The following is a 23,985-nucleotide window of genomic DNA, read 5'->3' as shown; positions in this document are numbered from 1 at the left end:
AGAAGGCCCCCAGCTGCCATGACACCTGCATGCCCTCCCGATCTCACCACGGGGTGGCCGTACAGGACCCCCGAACATCGTTCGGGGGATTTAATTCCCACTGTCAGAATTGACAGCAGCATTTAAAGGGTTAATAGCCGCAATCGGCCGTACGGCCGATCACGGCTATTGCCCGCGGGTGTCAGCTGTAATAAACAGCTGACGCCCGCACTGTATGGAGGGAGATAGCGGTGCTATCTCCCTCCATACACATCCTGCAACCGCAGGACGTAAAAGCACTATTGGGCCGTCACTAAGGGGTTAATTCTTGTGAGCTCTCCTACTGGTATAGCTTTAATTGCATGTTGTGGGTGATTACTAGTATCAGGAAGAATAGTATCACCTGCGATTTCCTTATGAATTTCCCCAGTGTCACATCCCCAGAGAGACATCTAGGAAATTAATCACGTTTTTGTCAAAATTACTAGTAAATTTCAAGCTATTATCATTAAGAGAGGAAAACTAGAGATGAGCGAGCGTACTCGGAAAAGCGCTACTCGCTCAAGTAATTGGCTTTATCCGAGTATCGCTGTGCTCGTCCCTGAAGATTCGGGTGCCGCTGCGGCTGACAGGTGAGTCGCAGCGGGGAGCGGGCGGGAGAGAGGGAGAGAAAGATCTCCCCTCCGTTCCTCCCCGCTCTCCCCTGCAGCTCCCCGCTCCGTGCCGGCACCCGAATCTTCAGGGACGAGCACAGCGATACTCGGATAAAGCAAATTACTCGAGCGAGTAGTGCTTTTCCGAGTACGCTCGCTCATCTCTAAGGAAAACAAATTCTGAAAGAGGTACTGATTATTAATTAAAAAATCAGCATTCTCTTCCCACCATGAAACAAATGAATTTGCAAGACAAGGTGAAAATTGGGTGCGAATTGGCGCGCCACACACCCGCGAATAATATTGTTCATCAAATATGAAAAAATTATGTTCCAAGAAATATTTGACAACAGTTGTGATATATTCATTTAGTTCACCATAGTTGTACAGATGGAAAACCAATGCTGTTAGAGCCATATTAGGCGGTAAGCCAGATTGATAATGAACACGTGATGTGATTAGACGTGTTACATGTAATCTGAAATATGTTGGACGTATGACAAGAAAGTTAAATTAACTGGATGAATGACATCTGAAGAATATTTTCACCCACAAGCCTTCAGGCTTACTAGGTTTTCTAACAGAAACCCACCAGAGTTCAAAAAGGAATGGGAGATTGTACAGAGAAGAGAAGAGATCCTGCTCTCCTACGTATTCAGTGTATGTAAACATCATAGCAGCTACTGAGGTTTACATCCAACAGCTTACAGAAGATTAAGAATTGGAGATGGAGACAGCAAAGGAAAACATCTGGTACAAAGTTACGCATACAATGCAAATAATGGTCAAAAATAGTGTTATTTTTCATGTATACACACAGCAACTTATTGTGAAAAATTACATGAAATTGTGGGTCAGCTTTAATCAACATTTTGCCTTTACTTTGACTTTAACACTTTCCAATCCACTGTCTGACCTCTGAAGACATTATGATTTAAGGCTGTACAGCTCCGATGTTGGAAGGTATCCGTCAGGGTTCTCTTTCTGTATGTTGCCAGCCTCTCTGCTGTCGGAGCCTACCCACTGTGTCACCTCATGCAGTACTGGCTTTGGCCAGCATATAGCCCCGTTGTATAACGGCAAAAAAAAGAGTAAGCCCCCTAGGAAAACCAGGATACAAATTGGATTGGAAAGGGTTAAAAATGTTGGATTTTTTTCTTGTATTATTTGTCAAAGAAGCAAGTTAAAAAAAAAAAAAAAAAAAAAAAAAGCTTCTTTATTGATGAAGTTTAATATGATGTCATTTGTGGCTCAAACATTTACCAGAACGTGACTATGGCTTTGCTCTTGTGTGAATCTTTGCATGTTGAACAAGTTTTGATTTCTGAATAAAACCTTTCCCACATTCTAAACATGAATATGGCCTCTCCCCTGTGTGAATTTTCAAATGTTTAACAAGCATTGATTTCTGATTAAAACATTTCCCACATTCTGAACATGGATATGGCTTCTCCCCTGTGTGTATTCTCTGATGTTTAACAAGGTCTGCGTGATGACCAAAACCTTTCCCACATTCTGCACATAAAAATGGCTTCTCCCCTGTGTGAATTCTCTGATGTTTAACCAGATCTCCTTTATAAATAAAGCTTTTCCCACATTCAGAACATGAAAACGGCTTCTCTCCTGTGTGAATTCTCTGATGTATAACAAGATTTGCTTTTCGGCTAAAACCTTTCCCACATTCTGAACATAAAAACTGAGTCTCACCTGAGTGAACATTCTGATGTGTAACAAGAGCTCCTTTATGACTATAACGTTTCCCACATTCTAAACACGAAAATGGCTTCTCACCAGTGTGAATTCTCTGATGTGAAACAAGATCTGATTCATAGTTACAACCTTTACCACATTCTGCACATGCATATGGCTTCATCCCTGTGTGAATTCTCTGATGTTTAACAAGATGTGATTTTAGAGAAAAAACTTTCCCACACTCTGAACATAAAAATGGCTTCTCGCCTGTGTGAGTTCTCTGATGTCTTTGAAGATTTTGTTTACAATTAAAACATTTCCCACATTCTGGACATGAAAATGGCTTCTCCCCTGTGTGAATTCTATGATGCTTTACAAGATCTGAATTATGGTAAAAACCTTTCCCACATTCTGAACATGAAACTGGTTTCTCTCCCGTGTGAATTCTGTGATGTTTAACAAGCTCTGAGTTGTGTTTAAAACATTTCCCACATTCAGAACATGAATATGGCTTCTGCCCTGTGTGAACTCTTTGATGTTCAACATCCCTTCTGTAAATCCAATGTGGGTTAGCAGTCTGTGATGAATCAGAAAATGATGGAGAATCAGACCACAGATCTGTGCTGTAAATATCTGAGGGTATATCTGGAATCATAGCAGGTTCTTCATATGTATATTGTATGATATCATGATCTTCCACTTTAAAATCTGATGATATCAGATGTCCCTCTGGACTCCAGGTGCCATTATCTGCCAAAAATAAACCAGATTTAATTGTTTTTGAATAGTACAACCTGAAGGGCCCATTAACACAGCCGTATACTCAGGCTGTGTCCTGTCTGTGCCACAGTATCTGCAAATGGCAGCACCACTTATGCAATTTATGAGCAGCTGCTTTCAGTATTTAAGGGGGTGGGGAAGCACTCGCCACCCTGACATATACTGCCCAAAAAGAAAAAGAAAAAAAAAGGAGGTAAAAGCTTCTTGAAATTAGTCAAGTGCCCCAAGGGTGCTTCTAGCATCTCTGACTTGCCTGACAGGAGACTCATCGATATAACCATGAATAAACCATTAACTTCATTTGCCATTTTTCTACCCAAGCCCCCAGCTTATTTAGGCCATTTGCAGTCGTATATTGTCCTCTGTTGCAATAATTATCTTGTATAATCTGTTTTATATCTCTGAGCCAGTTCTTTACCCAGATACACATATTTCCGCCCAATCCAAGCTGTCTCATTTTACATATTAAACGATTATGCGTCACAATGTCAAATGCTTTAGAAAACTCCAGATATATGAGATCAACAGACTCTCCCAGGTCCACCCTAGAACTTACTTCATTGTAGAAGCTGATCAAGTTGGTATGACATGACAGACCCCTCATGAACCTATGCTGATAAGGAGTTATACAGCTGTTTTCCTTGAGGTATTACATCTCTCAGAAAGCCCTCAAATATTTTTCCAATTTTTGAAGTGAGACTTACCGGTCTGTAGTTACCAGGCTCTCTTTTAGACCCCTTTTTGTATATTGGAACCACATTAGCAATATCCCAATCCAGTGGCACAACCCTGGTCACCATAGAGTCCCTAAATATAAGAAACAGCAGTCTATCTATAACGTCACTTAGTTTCCTGAGAACCATTGTGTGTTTTCCCGGCAATTTGTCGATTTTAATCTTTTTTTAGCCAGCTCTGCACTTCTTCCTGAGTTAGGCAGGTGATATTTAGCAGGGGGTTCATTTTATCCTCCTGCATCGCATGTGACATTTCTTTTTCCTTCGTGAATACACTTGAGAAAAAAATAACTATTTAATTGATTTGCCTTGCCCTTCCCCATCATCCTCTATGGTTTCTCCTGCATTATTTGTTAAAGAGCCAGTGCTCTCAGTGCAAATCCTTTTACCATTCATATAACTGAAAAATAGTTTAGGGTTATTTTTGCTCTCTTTGGCAATCAGTCTTTCTGCCTCCTTTTTGGCAGTTTTGATATTTTCCTTACATACATTGTTTTTCCCTGTATGTTTTTAGTGCTGCTTCGCTGCCTTCTTGTTTTAATAATTTAAACACTTTTTTTCACTTATTGCCCCCTTATAGTCTTGTCAGCCACATTAGTTTCCTTCTACTTGTATTTCTTTTATTTTTAATTCACCAAGGCAGTGGGAACTTATATCACTTAGTGCATTCACAGAAAAGAACCCTAAAATTATTAATTCTTTACTATTAAATAGTTAAAAAGTCCAAGGACAAAGGACTAATAAGGCAGGACAAACACGTATAAAGACCTGACCCAGCTGTGTGATACTAAGGGTATCCCACTAAATAATGTATGGACTCCCTTATTACATGTTCACAATAATCACTGGATAATTAGGTAATAGCTAGAGATGAGCGAACGTACTCGGATAAGCACTACTCGTCCGAGTAATGTGCTTTATCCGAGTATCGCTGTACTCGTCTTGAAAGATTCGGGGAGCGCCGCGGAGCGGGGAGCTGCAGGGGAGAGCCGGGAGGAACGGAGGGGAGATCTTTCTCTCCTTCTCTCCCGCCCGCTCTCCCCTGCTCCCCGCCGCAACTCACCTGTCAGCAGCGGAGCGTCCCGAATCTTTAGCCCCGAGCACAGCGATACTCGGATAAAGCACATTACTCGGACGAGTAGTGCTTATCCGAGTACGTTCGCTCATCTCTAGTAATAGCCCTACTGTACATGGTCTCCCAATATACGAAGATACCCATACAGAGGCTTGTAGCCTTTAAAGGTAGGCTTATATATCATAAGGATAGAGCAAAACACAAACAACCTGATGCATATAAGTCCCATTCTGTATCATTGCACACCACTATTCGTATGTTCAATACAGCTAATTTAGTTCATTTGGTTCAATGCATTTCAGTTGGGCCTAGCAACTCTTCAGGAACTGGGTGGTCAGGTTACAGAGAATTAAGAAGGAAGAGGCCGATTTGGTCCCTATACCTTTAATACACAACACGTGCTAAGGGACACTGCATTGTGCAAGTTTGATGAACAGTCAATACTGTCAAACCGACGAATAGGTTTAATATTTAGTGGTAATTACACCAGGTTAGCTAATTGCGGACTTATTCTTCCTTCAATGGAATCTGAATATATTAAGTAGGAGGTTAGTGTTCCACTTTATTGAGGAAGGATACACACATGCCAGCATCTGATATTTATTCTCTTTAACATTGGAGGAGTCCCCTACTCAATCGCAAAGGTACACTAGTCCACTATATGCCAGGGTGATCTATACGTGCCAATATCTGATAAGTACATACGGCACCAATGCCATCCCCTGTTTGGTTGCTTACTCATATAGCTAATATAAGCCCCAAATAGGTTTTTGATGGAAAAAAACTCAAAGCTATCACATAGCTACCAAGAAGTGGCAGCAAACCCAGATAGGCGTAAAGTATGTGCTACCACGCTATCTATAGGTAACTAGTGGCTAGATAACCCCTACAAAGCAGAGATTGCAGCTAATGTTTCCCCATATGTCTAGTCTTCTTTTTAGCCCTCTGTGACAACCAGACTGCCTCCAGCTGCTAAGTACTAGCAAGGGACGATCAATCCCCTCCTATTTTGATTTAACATGTAAAGGACAATACCCCAACCTGTGTCCCATTGTAGCAAAAAAAGAAAATCAAAAATAAATGATAAATAAAAGAAATAGGAGCAAGACCGCCAGCCCTGATTGTCGAGTGGTGTCCATATGTCTGCAAAGCTGGTTGTCCGCTCTTAAATAGCCCATAATACATCAGGTCCGGCCCCAGGGCGTAAACATCCCTCCCCCTTCATAGACATTTTATTTTTAAAGAGTATGAACTGCTTACATGAGGTAATTAGTTCTGAGCTAATCAAATTTTGCTTTACTAAAGTTTAGGTTTTTTGTCGCTCCCTGATAAGGCTTCCTTTTGAATGGCAGCTGGAAATTAATTATATTGTGATCACTATTTCCTAAGTGTCCCTCAACCAGCACCCCCATGATTCTGTCCGGTCTGTTAGTTAATAAGTCCAGAGTGGCCCTCCCTCTAGCTGGCCCCGTACAAGTTGGGCAAGGTAGTTCTCTTTAATTGTTCTTAAGAATGTATCGCCCTTCTGAGATTTGCAGGTTTCATCTTCCCATATTATATCTGGATAATTAACCACTTAGTGACGAAGCTCGTTTACGCCTTAATGACCAAGCCAAATTTTGGAAATCTGACATGTGTCACTTTAAACATAGAATAACTCTGTAAAGGTTTTGCATGTCCAAGTGATTCTGACATTGTTTTTGCCACATATTGTACTTCATTTAGGTGGTGAAAATAGTCCGATAGAATTTATGTATATTTATTAAAAGCGACAGAATTTGGAAAATGTTGAAAAAAATTGTCATTTTTTTCATATTTTCAACTGCAATATCTCAAATATGAGCAAACATACTGAACAGATTTTTCATAAAATATATATTCTGGACACAACATTTTTTTAACCATTTAGGAGACGTACAAATTTAACATTAATTATTAACATTTTGAGGAACATTTTGTTTTCCTGCACCAAGCCAACATTTCAAAGGCTCATAGGTGTCAGAATGATAGATACCTCCACAAATGACCCAATTTAAAAAAATACACCCCTTAATATATTTACTGAGGGGGTCAGGAGTATTTTGACTCCACAACTTCTTTTCATAACTTAATGTAATTTAGAGGAGAAAAAAATAACAATTGCAGATTTTTGCAAATATGTCATTTTAAAGACAGTTTTTTTTCCTACAGTGCACATGAAAATGAGGATTTGCACCCCAAAATGGATACCCCTGTTTGTCCTATGTTCAGAAACATACCCATTGTGGCCCTAATTTTATGTCCATATACATAACGGGGCCCTAACCGAAAGGAGCAGCCTGTGGCTTTCAGAATATAAATTTTGCTTGAAGGTGTTTTAGGCCCCATTGCCCACTTGTAGAGCCCTTGAGCGGCCATAACGACAGAGAACCCCCACAAATGACCCCATTTTGAAAACTAAACCCCTTAATGAATTCATCTAGTACTGTGTGTTTGGACCTCACAGTTTTTGAATTAATCTAAGCAAAGCAGAAGGAAAAAAATTACGATTTTCATTTTTTTGGCAATTGTTTCATTTTAAAAACTGTTCTTTTTTGTACAGCACACGTATAAATGAAGACTTGCACCCCAAAATGGATACTCCCATTTGCCATGTATTCAGAAACATACCCATTGTACCCCAATCTGCTTACTGGACACATGGCTAGGCTTTTAACGGAGGGAGGACTCGTTGAATTTCAGGGCACAATTGAATAAATTCCAGGCCCAATTGCAAACTTTTGGAGAAAAAAAATTGACTCCCTAAATATACCCCCCCCCCCTTCATCTTTTTGACATTCCCTAAAACACAACAGTTTTTTGGGGTGTATTTCTTGACCTCAGTGGCAGGGAGGGGGTGTAAAAAGTGGCGCTCTATGAGGCTTTGTAAGCTTGCTGAGGTGCAATGGTCTCAAACAGAAGGCACTCAACAAGATGCTCCTGGAACTGCATGAAGGCGAGCATTCCCGGGGCTTCTTGTAAATTATGTATTACAGGTAGCGATCCGAATAATGCCTGACTCATGAAGGCCTGCAGCGAATCCCAGCTGTGATCCCGGCCGTGGCTCTGCATACAGCTGAGTAATATACAGAACATAACTGCATACTAACACAGTCAGTCATACGCAGTACACCATTTTTGTTTATATTTCCCACGCGGTCGCTTAGCGGGTATGTGGGTACCTGCAGCTCATACACGATGTAGTTGCGTATGGGCTATGGGCATATCCACGACCATTGAGCACAATGGGTTCTATGTTGCGGATATCTGCGGTAAAATAGAACATGCTGTTCTGTTTCCTGAGAGTGGATTACATAATTCCGACCCGCTAATGTGAGCGGAATTGTGTAATCCAATGCATCTGATTGATCCGCGTATTACTGTAGATCAAACGCATGCGTAATCCACAATTTTTATCCGGCCATGTGAGACCGGCCTAATTGGTAGATCACTACTAGAGATGAGCGAGCGTACTCGGATAAGCGGTACTCGCTCGAGTAATTGACTTTATCCGAGTACCGCTGTGCTCGGGGCTAAAGATTCGGGTGCCGCCACGGAGCGGGGAGCTGCAGGGGAGAGCGGGGAGGAACGGAGGTAAGATCTTTCTCTCCTCCTCTCCCGCCCGCTCTCCCCTGCTCCCCGCTGCGACTCACCTGTCAGCCGCAGCGGCACCCGAAACTTTAGCCCCGAGCACAGCGATACTCGGATAAAGCCAATTACTTGAGCGAGTACCGCTTATCCGAGTACGCTCGCTCATCTCTAATCACTACCTTTTTATCACGTGACTGGGGATCACTCAACGAGTCCACTGGTCTCTGCTCCAGGTTCCCGTCTACCTTTGGTAACTGGGAACATGGAGATTTTAAATTTCCTGGGCCCTCCTCAACTTCTGTGCATGTGTCTGACATTCTGCCGGTGGGTCACTAAGAGGTTAAAGTTTCCCATAATTAATTCATTGCGGTTTGACACCATTTCTATTTGTCTTAATCATAAGTCTTCAGTTTCTTCTGTTATTTTTGGAGACCTATAAATAACGCCTATGAGGATTTTATTATTTTTCCGTCCCTGTATTTCTACCAACAAAGATTCCACGTGTTCATCTCCTACACCTATATATCTTCTCGTATCCTCAGCATTAAGTTTGATTTAACATACAGAACTACTCCTCCCCCTTTTTGGTTCCCACGGTCTCTTCTGAAGAGATTGTAACCCTGTAAATTCACTGCCCAATCGCACTTTTATCCAAGCCATGTTTCCGTTATTCCTACTATGTAGTAATTTTCTTCAGACATTCTTGCTTCAAGCTCACCCACTTTACTGATGGGACTTCTTGTATTCATTGCCATACAATTTATACGATTGTTAATCATTATATTCCTTATGCTACTTATGGTCCTATTAGCTGTTCTAACTGCACTAACCCCAACCTCCGCTCGACCCGATTCGCATTACTTGGTCCCAGTTCACTGTCTACACTTTCCCCCCATTGCTCTTATTTTACTCCCCCTTGGTCCCTCGTTTAAATACTCCTCCAACCTTCTAGCCATCTTCTCCCCCAGCACAGCTGCACCCAGCCCACTGAGATGCAGCCCGTCCCTACGGTAAAGCCTGCTATGGTTATTACTTTTTTCAAATTTGAAAGCCTGTGGTGGCAAATGATGACTTTTAGCATATAACTCAAAAACTATTTTCATTTTGTTAAATTGTAAAAAAAAACCTGCACCTAACGAGATGTTGTTTTAGCCTGAAGCATGAAATCTGAAAATAAAATACATACCATTAGACTTGCGAATTGACGATGCTAACAATATTTAAACCAATTTTAAATGATAAACCGAATTTAGAGCATCACTATCCAGCACTTAACCGTCCTCTGTGACTCATTATTTAACCTTTGCACATGTTCTAGTAACTTTGCTGACAGAAATTCTTGTATTCAAGCTTGCATTAACCCTTTCCTAGTGGATAGGCTACTTTTCTTTATTATGTTTTACAACTTTAAACTTCTATTATTTGTAATTTGCCATATATGGAAAAAGTTAATGAAATGCAACATCAGGAATTAATATTTTGAAAAAAGTTAAAAAGTCATAACCATTAGAGATGAGCGAGAACCAAAATGCTCGGGTGCTCGTTACTCGTTCGTGGACGAAATTTTCGCGATGCTCGAGGGTTCGTTTCGAGTAACGAACCCCATTGAAGTCAATGGGCGACCCGAGCATTTTTGTATATCGCAGATGCTCGCTAAGGTTTCCACTTGTGAAAATCTGGGCAATTCAAGAAAGTGATGGGAACGACACAGCAACGGATAGGGCAGGCGAGGGGCTACATGTTGGGCTGCATCTCAAGTTCCCAGGTCCCACTATTAAGCCACAATAGCGGCAAGAGTGGGCCCCCCCCCAACAACTTTTACTTCTGAAAAGCCCTCATTAGCAATGCATACATCTTAGCTAAGCACCACACTACCTCCAACAAAGCACAATCACTGCCTGCATGACACTCCGCTGCCACTTCTCCTGCGTTACATGCTGCCCCCCCCCCCCGCACGACCCAGTATCCACAGCGCACACCAAACTGTCCCTGCGCAGCCTTCAGCTGCCCTCATGCCACACCACCCTCATGTCTATTTATAAGTGCGTCTGCCATGAGGAGGAACCGCAGGCACACACTGCAGAGGGTTGGCACGGCTAGGCAGCGACCCTTTTTAAAAGGGGCGGGGCGATAGCCCACAATGCTGTACAGAAGCAATGAGAAATATAATCCTGTGCCACCGCCATCAGGAGCTGCACACGTGGGCATAGCAATGGGGAACCTATGTGCCACACACTATTCATTCTGTCAAGGTGTCTGCATGCCCCAGTCAGACCGCGTTTTTTTATAAATAGTCACAGGCAGGTACAACTCCGCAATGGGAATTCCGTGTGCACCCACAGCATGGGTGGCTCCCTGGAACCCACCGGCTGTACATAAATGTATCCCATTGCAGTGCCCATCACAGCTGAGGTAACGTCCGATTAAATGCAGGTGGGCTTCGGCCCACACTGCATGCCCCAGTCAGACTGGGGTTCTTTAGAAGTGGACACATGCAGTTACAACTCCGTGTGGACCGACAGCATGGGTGGGTGCCAGGAAGCCACCGGCGGTACATAAATATATCCCATTTCATTGCCCATCACAGCTGAGGTAATGTCATGTTTAATGCAGGTGGGCTTCGGCCCACACTGCATGCCCCAGTCAGACTGGGGTTCTTTAGAAGTGGACACATGCAGTTACAACTCCGTGTGGACCGACAGCATGGGTCGCTCCCTGGAACCAACCGGCTGTACATAAATGTATCCCATTGCAGTGCCCATCACAGCTGATGTAACGTCAGCTTTAATGCAGGTGGGCAAAAAATTAATTGGATTACACTGTAGGCGAGGGCCCCAAAAAATTGGTGTACCAACAGTACTAATGTACGTCAGAAAAATTGCCCATGCCCAACCAAGAGGGCAGGTGAAACCCATTAATCGCTTTTGGTTAATGTGGCTTAATTGGTAACTAGGCCTGGAGGCAGCCCAGTTAAAATAAAAATTGGTTCAGGTGCAAGTTTCAACGCTTTAATGAGCATTGAAACGTATAAAAATTGTTTACAAAAATTATATGACTGAGCCTTGTGGGCCTAAGAAAAATTGCCCATTCGGCGTGATTACGTCAGGTTTCAGGAGGAGGAGCAGGAGGAGGAGGATGAATATTATACACAGATTGATGAAGCTAAAAGGTCCACGTTTTTGATGGTGATAGAGAACAATGCTTCCATCCGCGGGTGCAGCCTACGTATTGTTTAGGTATCGCTGCTGTCCGCTGGTGGAGAAGAGAAGTCTGGGGAAATCCAGGCTTTGTTCATCTTGATGAGTGTAAGCCTGTCAGCACTGTCGGTTGACAGGCGGGTACACGTATCTGTGATGATTCCCCCAGCCGCACTAAACACCTTCTCTGACAAGACGCTAGCCGCAGGACAAGCAAGCACCTCCAGGGCATACAGCGTGAGTTCAGGCCACGTGTCCAGCTTCGACACCCAGTAGTTGTAGGGGGCAGAGGCGTCACGGAGGACGGTCGTGCGATCGGCTACGTACTCCCTCACCATCCTTTTACAGTGCTCCCGCCGACTCAGCCTTGACTGGGGAGCGGTGACACAGTCTTGCTGGGGAGCCAGAAAGCTGTCAAAGGCCTTAGAGAGTGTTCCCCTGCCTGTGCTGTACATGCTGCCTGATCTCTGCGCCTCCCCTGCTACCTGGCCCTCGGAACTGCGCCTTCGGCCACTAGCGCTGTCGGATGGGAATTTTACCATCAGTTCGTCCGCCAGGGTCCTGTGGTATAGCATCACTCTCGAACCCCTTTCCTCTTCGGGTATGAGAGTGGAAAGGTTCTCCTTATACCGTGGGTCGAGCAGTGTGTACACCCAGTAATCCGTAGTGGCCAGAATGCGTGTAACGCGAGGGTCACGAGAAAGGCATCCTAACATGAAGTCAGCCATGTGTGCCAGGGTACCTTTACGCAACACATGGCTGTCCTCACTAGGAAGATCACTTTCAGGATCCTCCTCCTCCTCCTCAGGCCATACACGCTGAAAGGATGACAGGCAAGCAGCATGGGTACCCTCAGCAGTGGGCCAAGCTGTCTCTTCCCCCTCCTCCTCATCCTCCTCATGCTCCTCCTCCTCCTCCTCAACGCGCTGAGATATAGACAGGAGGGTGCTCTGACTATCCAGCGACATACTGTCTTCCCCCGCCTCTGTTTCCGAGCGCAAAGCGTCTGCCTTTATGCTTTGCAGGGAACTTCTCAAGAGGCATAGCAGAGGAATGGTGACGCTAATGATTGCAGCATCGCCGCTCACCCTCTGGGTAGACTCCTCAAAGTTTCCAAGGACCTGGCAGATGTCTGCCAACCAGGCCCACTCTTCTGTAAAGAATTGAGGAGGCTGACTCCCACTGCGCCGCCCATGTTGGAGTTGGTATTCCACTATAGCTCTACGCTGCTCATAGAGCCTGGCCAACATGTGGAGCGTAGAGTTCCACCGTGTGGGCACGTCGCACAGCAGTCGGTGCACTGGCAGATGAAACCAATGTTGCAGGGTCCGCAGGGTGGCAGCGTCTGTGTGGGACTTGCGGAAATGTGCGCAGAGCAGGCGCACCTTTATGAGCAGGTCTGACAAGCGTGGGTAGCTTTTCAGAAAGCGCTGATCCACCAAATTAAAGACGTGGGCCAGGCATGGCACGTGCGTGAGGCTGCCGAGCTGCAGAGCCGCCACCAGGTTACGGCCGTTGTCACACACAACCATGCCCGGTTGGAGGCTCAGCGGCGCAAGCCAGCGGTCGGTCTGCTCTGTCAGACCCTGCAGCAGTTCGTGGGCCATGTGCCTCTTCTCTCCTAAGCTGAGTAGTTTCAGCACGGCCTGCTGGCGCTTGCCCACCGCTGTGGTGCCACCCCGCGCGACACCGACTGGTGGCGACGTTCTGCTGACACATCTTGATTGCGAGACAGAGGTTGCGTAGGAGGAGGAGGAGGAGGGTGGTTTAGTGGAGGAAGCATACACCGCCGCAGATACCACCACCGAGCTGGGGCCCGCAATTCTGGGGGTGGGTAGGACGTGAGCGGTCCCAGGCTCTGACTCTGTCCCAGCCTCCACTAAATTCACCCAATGTGCCGTCAGGGAGATATAGTGGCCCTGCCCGCCTATGCTTGTCCACGTGTCCGTTGTTAAGTGGACCTTGCCAGTCACCGCGTTGGTGAGGGCGCGTACAATGTTGCGGGAGACGTGGTCGTGCAGGGCTGGGACGGCACATCGGGAAAAGTAGTGGCGACTGGGAACTGAGTAGCGCGGGGAGGCGGCCGCCATCATACCTTTGAAAGCCTCCGTTTCCACAACCCTATACGGCAGCATCTCCAGGCTGATCAATTTGGCTATGTGCACGTTTACCGCTTGAGCGTGCGGGTGCGTGGCGGCGTACTTGCGCTCCAACACTTGCGCTAGCGACGGCTGGACGGTGCGCTGAGAGACATTGGTGGATGGGGCCGAGCACAGCGGAGGTGAGGGTGTGGGTGCAGGCCAGGAGACGGTAGTGCCCGTGTCCTGAGAGGGGGGTTGGATCTCAGTGGCAGGTTGGGGCACAGGGGGAGAGGCAGCGGTGCAAACCGGAGGCGGTGAACGGCCTTCGTCCCACCTTGTGGGGTGCTTGGCCATCATATGTCTGCGCACGCTGGTGGCGGTGAGGCTGGTGGTGGTGGCTCCCCGGCTGATCTTGGCGCGACAAAGGTTGCACACCACTGTTCGTCGGTCGTCTGCGCTCTCAGTGAAAAACTGCCAGACCTTTGAGCACCTCGGCCTCTGCAGGGTGGCATGGCGCGAGGGGGCGCTTTGGGAAACAGTTGGTGGATTATTCGGTCTGGCCCTGCCTCTACCCCTGGCCACCGCACTGCCTCTTCCAACCTGCCCTGCTGCTGCACTTGCCTCCCCCTCTGAAGACCTGTCCTCAGTAGGCGTAGCAAACCAGGTTGGGTCAGTCACCTCATCGTCCTGCTGCTCTTCCTCCGAATCCTCTGTGCGCTCCTCCCTCGGACTTAGTCCAATTACTACTACCTGAGTGATAGACAACTGTGTCTCATCGTCATCGTCCTCCTCACCCACTGAAAGCTCTTGAGACAGTTGCCGGAAGTCCCCAGCCTCATCCCCCGGACCCTGGGAACTTTCCAAAGGTTGGGCATCGGTCACGACAAACTCCTCCAGTGGGAGAGGATTCAGAACCATTGCTGCCCATTCTGGGCAGGGGCCCGGGAACAGTTCCTGGGAGTCTGCCTGCTTCTCAGAATGTGTCATTGTAATGGAGTGAGGAGGCTGGGAGGAAGCAGGCAGCCAGAGGATTCAGAGTTGCAGCACTGGACGGCGCAGAATTCTGGGTGGTCGATAGATTGCTGGATGCACTTTCTGCCATCCACGACAGGACCTGCTCACACTGCTCATTTTCTAATAAAGGTCTACCGCGTGGACCCATTAATTGTGAGATGAATGTGGGGACGCCAGAAACGTGCCTCTCTCCTAATCCCGCAGCAGTCGGCTGCGATACACCTGGATCAGGAGCTCGGCCTGTGCCCACACCCTGACTTGGGCCTCCGCGTCCTCGCCCGCGTCCACGTCCTCTAGGCCTACCCCTACCCCTCAGCATGCTGTATTACCAGTAGTGCAGAAACAGAACGCTGTAATTAAATGTGCCGCTTATTGGCCTGTGGTTGGAGGCTGACTTCCCTTACGGAACACACAGCAGATCCAGGAAACAATTTTGCGCAAGTCTGCTGTAACGCTTAGCTGCGTATTAATTAGGACTACTACCTCCAGCAGATAGATACTGTAGGCAGCGTATAATATTATGTATACTGTTTCCCTCTGGCGGGATGACGGCGCTGATGTAACAGAGACAGCAGATCCAGGAAACAATTTTGCGCAAGCCTGCTGTAACGCTTAGCTGCGTATTAATTAGGACTACTACCCCCAGCAGACACGCAGTAAACTGAAGACGGTCACAGGCAGCCCAAATATAGTATTTTTCCCCAATTTGTTGGAAAAAGCCCACTGCCTATATAGCCTGAATATCTCTTTCCCTGCCTCACCAGTACTGGCCCTATACTCTGTACAATGACTGCAGACTGAGGACGCAATGCTCTGCACGGCCGATATAAAAAAAAAAATTAAAAAAAAGTGCAACACTGCAAAAAGCAGCCTCAACAGTACTGCACACGGTCAGATGTGGCCCTAAGAAGAACCGTTGGGGTTCTTGAAGCCTAAAATCACTCCTAACGCTCTCCCTATAGCAGCTCCGGCATCAGCAGCACTTTCCCTGATCTCTGTCAGAATGCATCTGCGGCGAGCCGCGGGAGGGGCCGATTTATATACTCGGGTGACACCTGATCTCGTCAGCCACTCACTGCAGGGGGGTGGTATAGGGCTTGAACGTCGCTGGGGGAAGTTGTAATGCCTTCCCTGTCTTTCTATTGGTCAGAAAAGCGCGCTAACGTCTCAGAGATGAAAGTGAAAGTAACTCGAACATCGCGTGGTGCTCGCCTCTAGTAACGAGCATCTCGAACACGCTAATACTCGAACGAGTATCAAGCTCGGACGAGTACGTTCGCTCATCTCTAATAACTATATGTAGCCAACAGCAAACTCACCCCAGTTCTCCAGAAACCCAAACCCAAACCCCTCCTTCCTACACCAACTTTGGAGCCACTTGTTTGGTCCCTAATCTCCCGCTGCCTTTCTGGTGTGGCTCGTGGTACAGGCAGTATTTCTGAGAAAACTACCTTGGAGGTCCTTCACCATGAGGTTTGATCCTAGATCCCTGAAATCATTTTTGAGGGTCCTCCATTGAGCTCTGACTTTGTCATTGGTACCAATGTATACCATGACTGCTGGATCCTCACCAGCCACTCCCAGTAATCTGTCAATTCGATCCACGATGTGTCGAACTCGAGCGCCAGGAAGGCAACACAGCTTTTGACGATCCTAGTTTTTGTGGCAGATTGCCCTGTCTGTCCCCCTTATAATTGAATCGCTCACCGCTATGACCTGTTTAGCCTGCCCTGTGCTCCCCTTTCCCTTCTTACTGGAGCAGTCATCTCCCTGGCGGTCAGAGGGCATGTCGTGCTGCAGCAGTGCTGGCTCTGTAATGGCATCCCCTTCATCTGCCAACTTTGCAAATTTGTTGGATTGTGCCAGTTTAGGATTAGGCTCCCTGGTTTTCTTCTCTCTTCCCCTTCCTAACCGTCACCCAGCTAGCTACCTGCAAATCCTGCACTCCCGAACTACCATCCACCCCTACACCTACCCAGCAAGTGCCTGCAAAGTGAGCAGCAAACTCTTTTCTGTATTGCTAATGCAGTGTTGTTAGTTGCTCATTTAGATCCAGGATCTGGGCTTCCAAATGTGTGACATACTTATATCTCAGACAACAGTTTGCACCCTCAACTGGCTGGTCAAGGACTGCATACATTGGACAAGATGCACACTGGACAGCATTGCCAAGCGTGGAGCACATTCTAATTAACGTAAAAAGACACAGAAAAGACTAGATCACACTTCTCACGCGCCTTCGCCCCTTCAAAACCTCTCACGCGCCCCTGCCCCTTCAAAACCAGTCCCGCGCCCCCGCCCCTTCAAAACCAGTCACGCGCCCTCGCCCCTTCAAAACCAGTCACGCGCCCTCGCCCCTTCAAAACCAGTCACGCGCCCTCGCCCCTTCAAAACCAGTCACGCGCCCTCGCCCCTTCAAAACCAGTCACGCGCCCCCGCCCCTTCAAAACCAGTCACGCGCCCCCGCCCCTTCAAAACCAGTCACGCGCCCCCGCCCCTTCAAAACCAGTCACGCGCCCCCGCCCCTTCAAAACCAGTCACGCGCCCCCGCCCCTTCAAAACCAGTCACGCGCCACCGCCCCTTCAAAACCAGTCACGCGCCCCCGCCCCTTCAAAACCAGTCACGCGCCCCCGCCCCTTCAAAACCAGTCACGCGCCCCCGCCCCTTCAAAACCAGTCACGCGCCCCCGCCCCTTCAAAACCAGTCACGCGCCCCCGCCTCTTCAAAACCAGTCACGCGCCCCCGCCCCTTCAAAACCAGTCACGCGCCCCCGCCCCTTCAAAACCAGTCACGCGCCCCCGCCCCTTCAAAACCAGTCACGCGCCCCCGCCCCTTCAAAACCAGTCACGCGCCCCCGCCCCTTCAAAACCAGTCACGCGCCCCCGCCCCTTCAAAACCAGTCACGCGCCCCCGCCCCTTCAAAACCAGTCACGCGCCCCCGCCCCTTCAAAACCAGTCACGCGCCCCCGCCCCTTCAAAACCAGTCACGCGCCTCCGCCCCTTCAAAACCAGTCACGCGCCCCCGCCCCTTCAAAACCAGTCACGCGCCCCTTCAAAACCAGTCACGCGCCCCTTCAAAACCAGTCACGCGCCCCCGCCCCTTCAAAACCAGTCACGCGCCCCCGCCCCTTCAAAACCAGTCACGCGCCCCCGCCCCTTCAAAACCAGTCACGCGCCCCCGCCCCTTCAAAACCAGTCACGCGCCCCCGCCCCTTCAAAACCAGTCACGCGCCCCCGCCCCTTCAAAACCAGTCACGCGCCCCCGCCCCTTCAAAACCAGTCACGCGCCCGCGCCCCTTCAAAACCAGTCACGCGCCCCCGCCCCTTCAAAACCAGTCACGCGCCCGCGCCCCTTCAAAACCAGTCACGCGCCCCCGCCCCTTCAAAACCAGTCACGCGCCCCCGCCCCTTCAAAACCAGTCACGCGCCCCCGCCCCTTCAAAACCAGTCACGCGCCCCCGCCCCTTCAAAACCAGTCACGCGCCCCCGCCCCTTCAAAACCAGTCACGCGCCCCCGCCCCTTCAAAACCAGTCACGCGCCCCCGCCCCTTCAAAACCAGTCACGCGCCCCCGCCCCTTCAAAACCAGTCACGCGCCCCCGCCCCTTCAAAACCAGTCACGCGCCCCCGCCCCTTCAAAACCAGTCACGCGCCCCCGCCCCTTCAAAACCAGTCACGCGCCTCCGCCCCTTCAAAACCAGTCACGCGCCTCCGCCCCTTCAAAACCAGTCACGCGCCTCCGCCCCTTCAAAACCAGTCACGCGCCTCCGCCGCTTCAAAACCAGTCACGCGCCTCCGCCCCTTCAAAACCAGTCACGCGCCTCCGCCCCTTCAAAACCTCTCACGCGCCTCCGCCCCTTCAAAACCTCACACGCGCCTCCGCCCATTCAAAACCTCTCACGCGCCTCTGCCCATTCAAAAGCTCTCACGCGCCTCCATTTGCGCCTTAAATTTTTTTTTTTTTAGTTGCTCACGCACTCTCACTGCCTGCTCACTCTCGGTCACACTGATTCACCTCACTTACTATCTCACACCCACTTACGTACACACCCTAACTTTGTAGAAGAAAGGAATATAAAAGGGCTAAGCAATAAACTTCATCTGTTTTTCCACTTGTGTAGAACTTGACAACTAGATGCCTCTACGACGTAATCAAAGAGATTTTGCCAGTAAAATCTTCGGGGGTCCTGCACTGCTCCCCACGATGAGATCGCGGGTTGCCTTGTGGTTGGCATGGCAGCTGGAGACATTGTGAAAGGCCCCAGGGCTGTCATTGCAAATTACCTATCAATCCTGTGGCATGGCCTGATAGATTGCCATAGCATTACATCATATTGCAGGTGTGATCAAAGCATTGCAAGTTCTTGTCCCCTTAGTGAAAATAAGATTTTAAAAAGTTTTACTTATTTAAAAAAAATAAAAATAAAAGTAATAAAAATTGAAAAAACTCCCCTTTTGCCATATTTATAATAAAATAATCTAAATAATAAAACAAAAATACATATTTGGTATCGCTGCGTCCGTAAACGTCCGATCTATCAGAGTAATGTATTATTACTCCGCACAGTCAAACATTGGCAAGAGTTGTGCTTTTTTTGGTCACCGTCTCCAAGAAAAAAAATAATAAAAAGCCGCATGTATTTCAAAATAGAAACTACAGGATGTCCCGCACAGAATGAGCCCTTGAACAACTATGTCGACAGAAAAATAAAAAAGTTATGGCTGTCAGAAGATGGCGGCAGAAAATAATTTAAATAAATAAATAAAAGTAGTACAGCAAAAAAACTATATAAGTTGCTCTTGTAGTAATTGTACCGACCCAAAGAATGAAGCTATGTCATTTTGTTTCAGTTTGTACGCCACAGAAACAAGACACAGTCAGAGATGGTGGAATTTAGTTTTTTTTTTTCATTTTAGTCCACTTATAATCTTTTTTTAAGATTTCAGTACATTATGTGGTACATTAAATATTACCATTGAAAAAAACAACTTGTCTTAAAACAGTGACATCAATGGATAAATAAAAGAGCTGTGATTTTTAAAAAGGCTCAGGGGGGTTTGGGGGGGGGGGGGGCACTAAAAATGGTAATGGTAATCTGTGATGTTCTCTGCATTCAGTGGTCACTCACCTGGCCAGTAATCTGTAAGAATCTCCTCCTTACACGGCTGATCCCCCATCACATGTGTTTCGGTAGCATCAATATGGAGCTGATCTTCATCCGGATTCACAAGCTGTGAAATAAATATTGTAAAAGTCATCACACAGTTGGAGAAGTCGTGTGGAAGGTTTTATATGACCAGAAAAGGTTATTAATTAGTATGAGGAGCCGGAATGACATGACAGCAGTAGTGATCTGGGCCAAATAGCTGCAGGTCTCCTGTAAAGGCCTATTTACATGCATAGATAATCTTTCAAATGATTGAAAGTTAAAAGTCTTAGCGATCATTTTGCATAAAGTGTTAACGGACACTAATTTCCATTAACACTTTATCATCTTCATTTGCATGTAAAAGGGCCTCCGGGAGCTGTTTGCAGAGCCCAGCATGTGGGCTGGGCTCTGCACACAGCTGCATTGTTCTCGCAAGGGCTGCTGGCAGAATACAATGTAATCTCCAGATCCTGTGGAGATAACAGCATGTGGTATGTTTAGAAATAGTTTATCTCTCTGTGACTGAATGATGGATTTTATGCTCCCCTTAAAATCATCGTTCAGAAGAAAAGTTCATGATGGCTGAATTTACATGCAACGATGATTGCTCATTTGCAGTAGTTTGAAAGAATTTTGTGTGATAATCGTTATTACACAAGTATCAGTCATATCATAAGACTGAACACAAGACCTTCCCAGCCGTCCTACAGACCAGAGGGGAGATTTCATGAGACCTTCTCTCCATCTACCTGCTCATCCTGTGGAAGAAGAGGCCGGGGACATCTCTCCGCTGCTGTTCTCTTACTGGATCTACCTGCAGAAAACACAGACAGCCACTGAATTCATTCTCTACATACAAATAATAAAGGCCGTGTGGATTTAGTCCTGTCTATTACCTGGTGATGGGGGGGACTGGTGGTCCTCCATCATGATGTCCTTGTACAGATCCTTGTGTCCTTCTAAATACTCCCACTCCTCCATGGAGAAATAGACAGTGACGTCCTGACACCTTATAGGTACCTGACAACACAATGATACCGTCATCACCCAGACACGTTATACCGCCATAGCGTTACTGTATAATGTCCCAGCATTCCCAGCAGCGTCACCTCTCCAGTCAGCAGCTCAATCATCTTGTTGGTGAGTTCTAGGATCTTCTGCTCATTGATCTCATCCAGTATCAGGGCATGAGGTGGAGGCCCTATGATTGGGCTCAGGGGTCTTCCCCATCCACCAGACACCGGGGCCTGACAGCCATCACTAGAAGTCTTCTTCACTACCGTGTAATCCTGTTTATGGGGAGATACATCCATAAATATCAATATGGACATTCCCAGAGTCCTTCATGTCTCGGGCTATGGACATCTGCTATTTATGTAACTAGCCAGTTGCAGGATAAAAGCTGAACAATGTAGAAAAACTAAATAAAACAAGTCTTACCTATTAGATCTAACGCGGCCAATAAGATTCAAACCGCTGGACTTTGTTTAACCAACAGTAGTGATGACGCCTCATCAACAGCACGCAACCGCTGCAGCCAATCAGATGCTGTTGACATGACATCTTGGCTGAAATCAAGTAAATGAAGCCCAGCGGGAAAAACTAGAGTGGTGGCGCTGGATCTAATAGGCAAGTAAGATTTCACAGATTGGCAAAAAAACTCCTGGGTATGTCACTATCACAGAGAAAAAGTCTAAAAAATAACTTCTTGGTTCTATTAAAATATAAACTAGGCCGACAACATAAAAATTCACAAACAAAGCCGGGTCTCCACTTGTCGAATAATGGATCTTGGGGAGGATAAACGGAATCTACACACCGTCAACACACTTCTTGTATTTACGGTATGGCCAGGAGGGCAGTCCCGTGTTTCTTCACGATCCGAAGGCTTGACTGACAAAGTTGCGAGCTCGGAACCACATGGTGGATGGAGGTGACTGCTACTAAGAATGCCACCTTCCAGGTCAAAAGGTGAGCTGGAACCTCGCTTAACTTCTCGAAGGAATGAGACTGCAGCACATCTAGTTTTAAATTAAGCCTCCAAGGAAACAGAAGAAAGGTATGGAAGAGTGGCTTGGGCAAACCCTTGTAGAAAGTTACAAAAAATAAAATGAAGCATCGACAAACTTGGGTGGAAGCGAAGTTCCCGTAAAAGAAGATTTTCTTGAAGAAACAGGCATCATGGAGAGTTGTCCAGCAGGTCAACGAACTCCACATATCATGCCCGGTGGGGCCAATCTGGGGCGATGAGAATTTCTAGAAGACCTTCCATCTTGACCTTGTTGAGAAGTCGTGGGATTAGTGGGAAGAGAAAAAATGTACAGGAATCGAAAGTTTGTCCATGGAATTACAAATATGCCCACTTCTCGACCATGAGGATCCTGGTACCTGGCCACAAACATTGGAAGCTTGAGGATGCCAGCAGGTCAACATCCGGTTGGACTCACTTTTATGAAATTGCTAAAAAAAAAACAACTTTGGGATGTGGCTCCCATTCTCCCAGGTCGACTTTCTCTCTAATGATTAAATCGACTATGTAGTTTATCTACTTCCAGTACATGAGCTGCTGAGAGCACTCATTGCCCAGATCAAGATTTTCGCTGCTTCTGTAATTATCCTTTTTTGCAAATTACCCCTGCCTCCCCAGTCGAAGACGCTAGCATCCATGGAGAGTACTTCGCATTAGAAGATCAGAAAGGAGCACACAAAATGGATTCGTGAAAAATGCAGCCACCAAAAAAGGGAGCTCTGAGTTTGCAGAGATATTCGGATCTTTCGATTGAGAGAGCACACAGATTTGTTCCACTTCAAGAGAATGGCCCCTGGAGAGGTCGAGTGTGACACTGGCTGAATTGAATCACCTCGATGGAAGATACAATCAGCCCCAGCAGTCTCAGGCAGTGACAATGGTCACATGATTCTGAGTTTACAAACAGTGAATCTGCTTCTGGAGAAGCAGTAGTTTCAACAGTGGTATTAGTACATGGGCCTGAGCCATGTCTTAGGACAGACCCAGTCGATGGATGACAGAAACTTCTCCAGCTGCATGGATGCAATATCTCAGTGACTCTACAGAGTCAGACTTCAGCATACTGGTGCAACTTCTTCGGGACTATAACGGGTCTGGAATAGAACCCGCAAAATGTTTAGAAAGAAGAACCATGAAAAAGGTTTGGTACTGTGTTAGCCAGTAGAGCAAGTGTAATTGCTCCCAGCAAGAGAAGCCAAGTAATCTTGTAGATATGATACCTTTTAATGGCTAACAAAAATACATTATGTTAATGCGAGCTTTCAGACCTACTCAGGGTCCTTCATCAAGCCATAATGAATGGATATGAAGAGGCATGCACAGAAGAGGAACAGGAACGATGACACCCGAGAAAATAGGCTATGTATCGCCCGAGCCAAAGGAACACCCCTACTGTTATGTCTGGATCTGTTATGTAATAGGTGGGAGCGTTTACCACAAGTAGCTTCGGAGGTGAACTAATCCAGTTTTGAGCCAACAAAAGTAAAGTTTGTTAAGGACCTTTTAGAGGAGGCATCTGCATCCCAGGATTCTAGCCACAGGGTGCAGCGTTCGGCTACTGAAATCAGGAGAACCGGAAAGAATAGCTCTATGTAGTTGTCGCTTGGCCCATTTGGCAATGGTCTTACTGACTTAGGTAGCAGCGAAAACTGGTCTGAATGCCAAACTCCCTGCCTCAAAAGATGTTTAGAGATTGAATCATCCTTACACGTACGTCTTGAAAGGATGAAGCGTCTGCTATAGGAAGAGTGGTGTTTTTTCCTTAATAGCACTGGTGGACCCACTGCTGCTGAAGGAAACCACCTGTTCACTAACTCCTCTGGAAGGAATACATGAGGTTCACACGTTTAGGTTTGGTGAAGCGTTTGATGAGAAGGTACCATTTCTTGGCCAAGAAGTCATCAAATTCCGCATAAGGAAGAAAGTTCCTTGGGGAACACTTTTCACATCTAAGCGGAAAAGGTCATCGCTGATGTAGTAGGTGTCTGATCT

The 23,985-nt window shown here is 46.9% G+C and overlaps 1 protein-coding gene across 1 annotated transcript in view; it reads right to left on the bottom strand.

The window, feature by feature from the left end:
- Positions 1–20,043, bottom strand: part of LOC136624371 (zinc finger protein 850-like) — an 83,039-nt gene extending 62,996 nt beyond the window's left edge. The window contains exons 1-2 of the mRNA XM_066598339.1: positions 19,944–20,043; positions 2,106–3,074 (exon numbers count right to left, since the gene is read on the bottom strand). Of these exons, the coding sequence (XP_066454436.1) occupies positions 2,106–3,074; positions 19,944–19,992 (1,018 nt within the window). The 5' untranslated portion in view covers positions 19,993–20,043. The remainder of the gene's footprint in view (positions 1–2,105; positions 3,075–19,943) is intronic.
- Between the last annotated feature and the right edge of the window lie 3,942 nt (positions 20,044–23,985).

This window comes from Eleutherodactylus coqui, chromosome 4 (assembly GCF_035609145.1).
Source record: "Eleutherodactylus coqui strain aEleCoq1 chromosome 4, aEleCoq1.hap1, whole genome shotgun sequence".
Lineage (NCBI taxonomy): Eukaryota > Metazoa > Chordata > Amphibia > Anura > Eleutherodactylidae > Eleutherodactylus > Eleutherodactylus coqui.
Note: the sequence above shows the minus strand (reverse complement) of the source record. Positions and strands in the feature narration are given on the sequence as shown.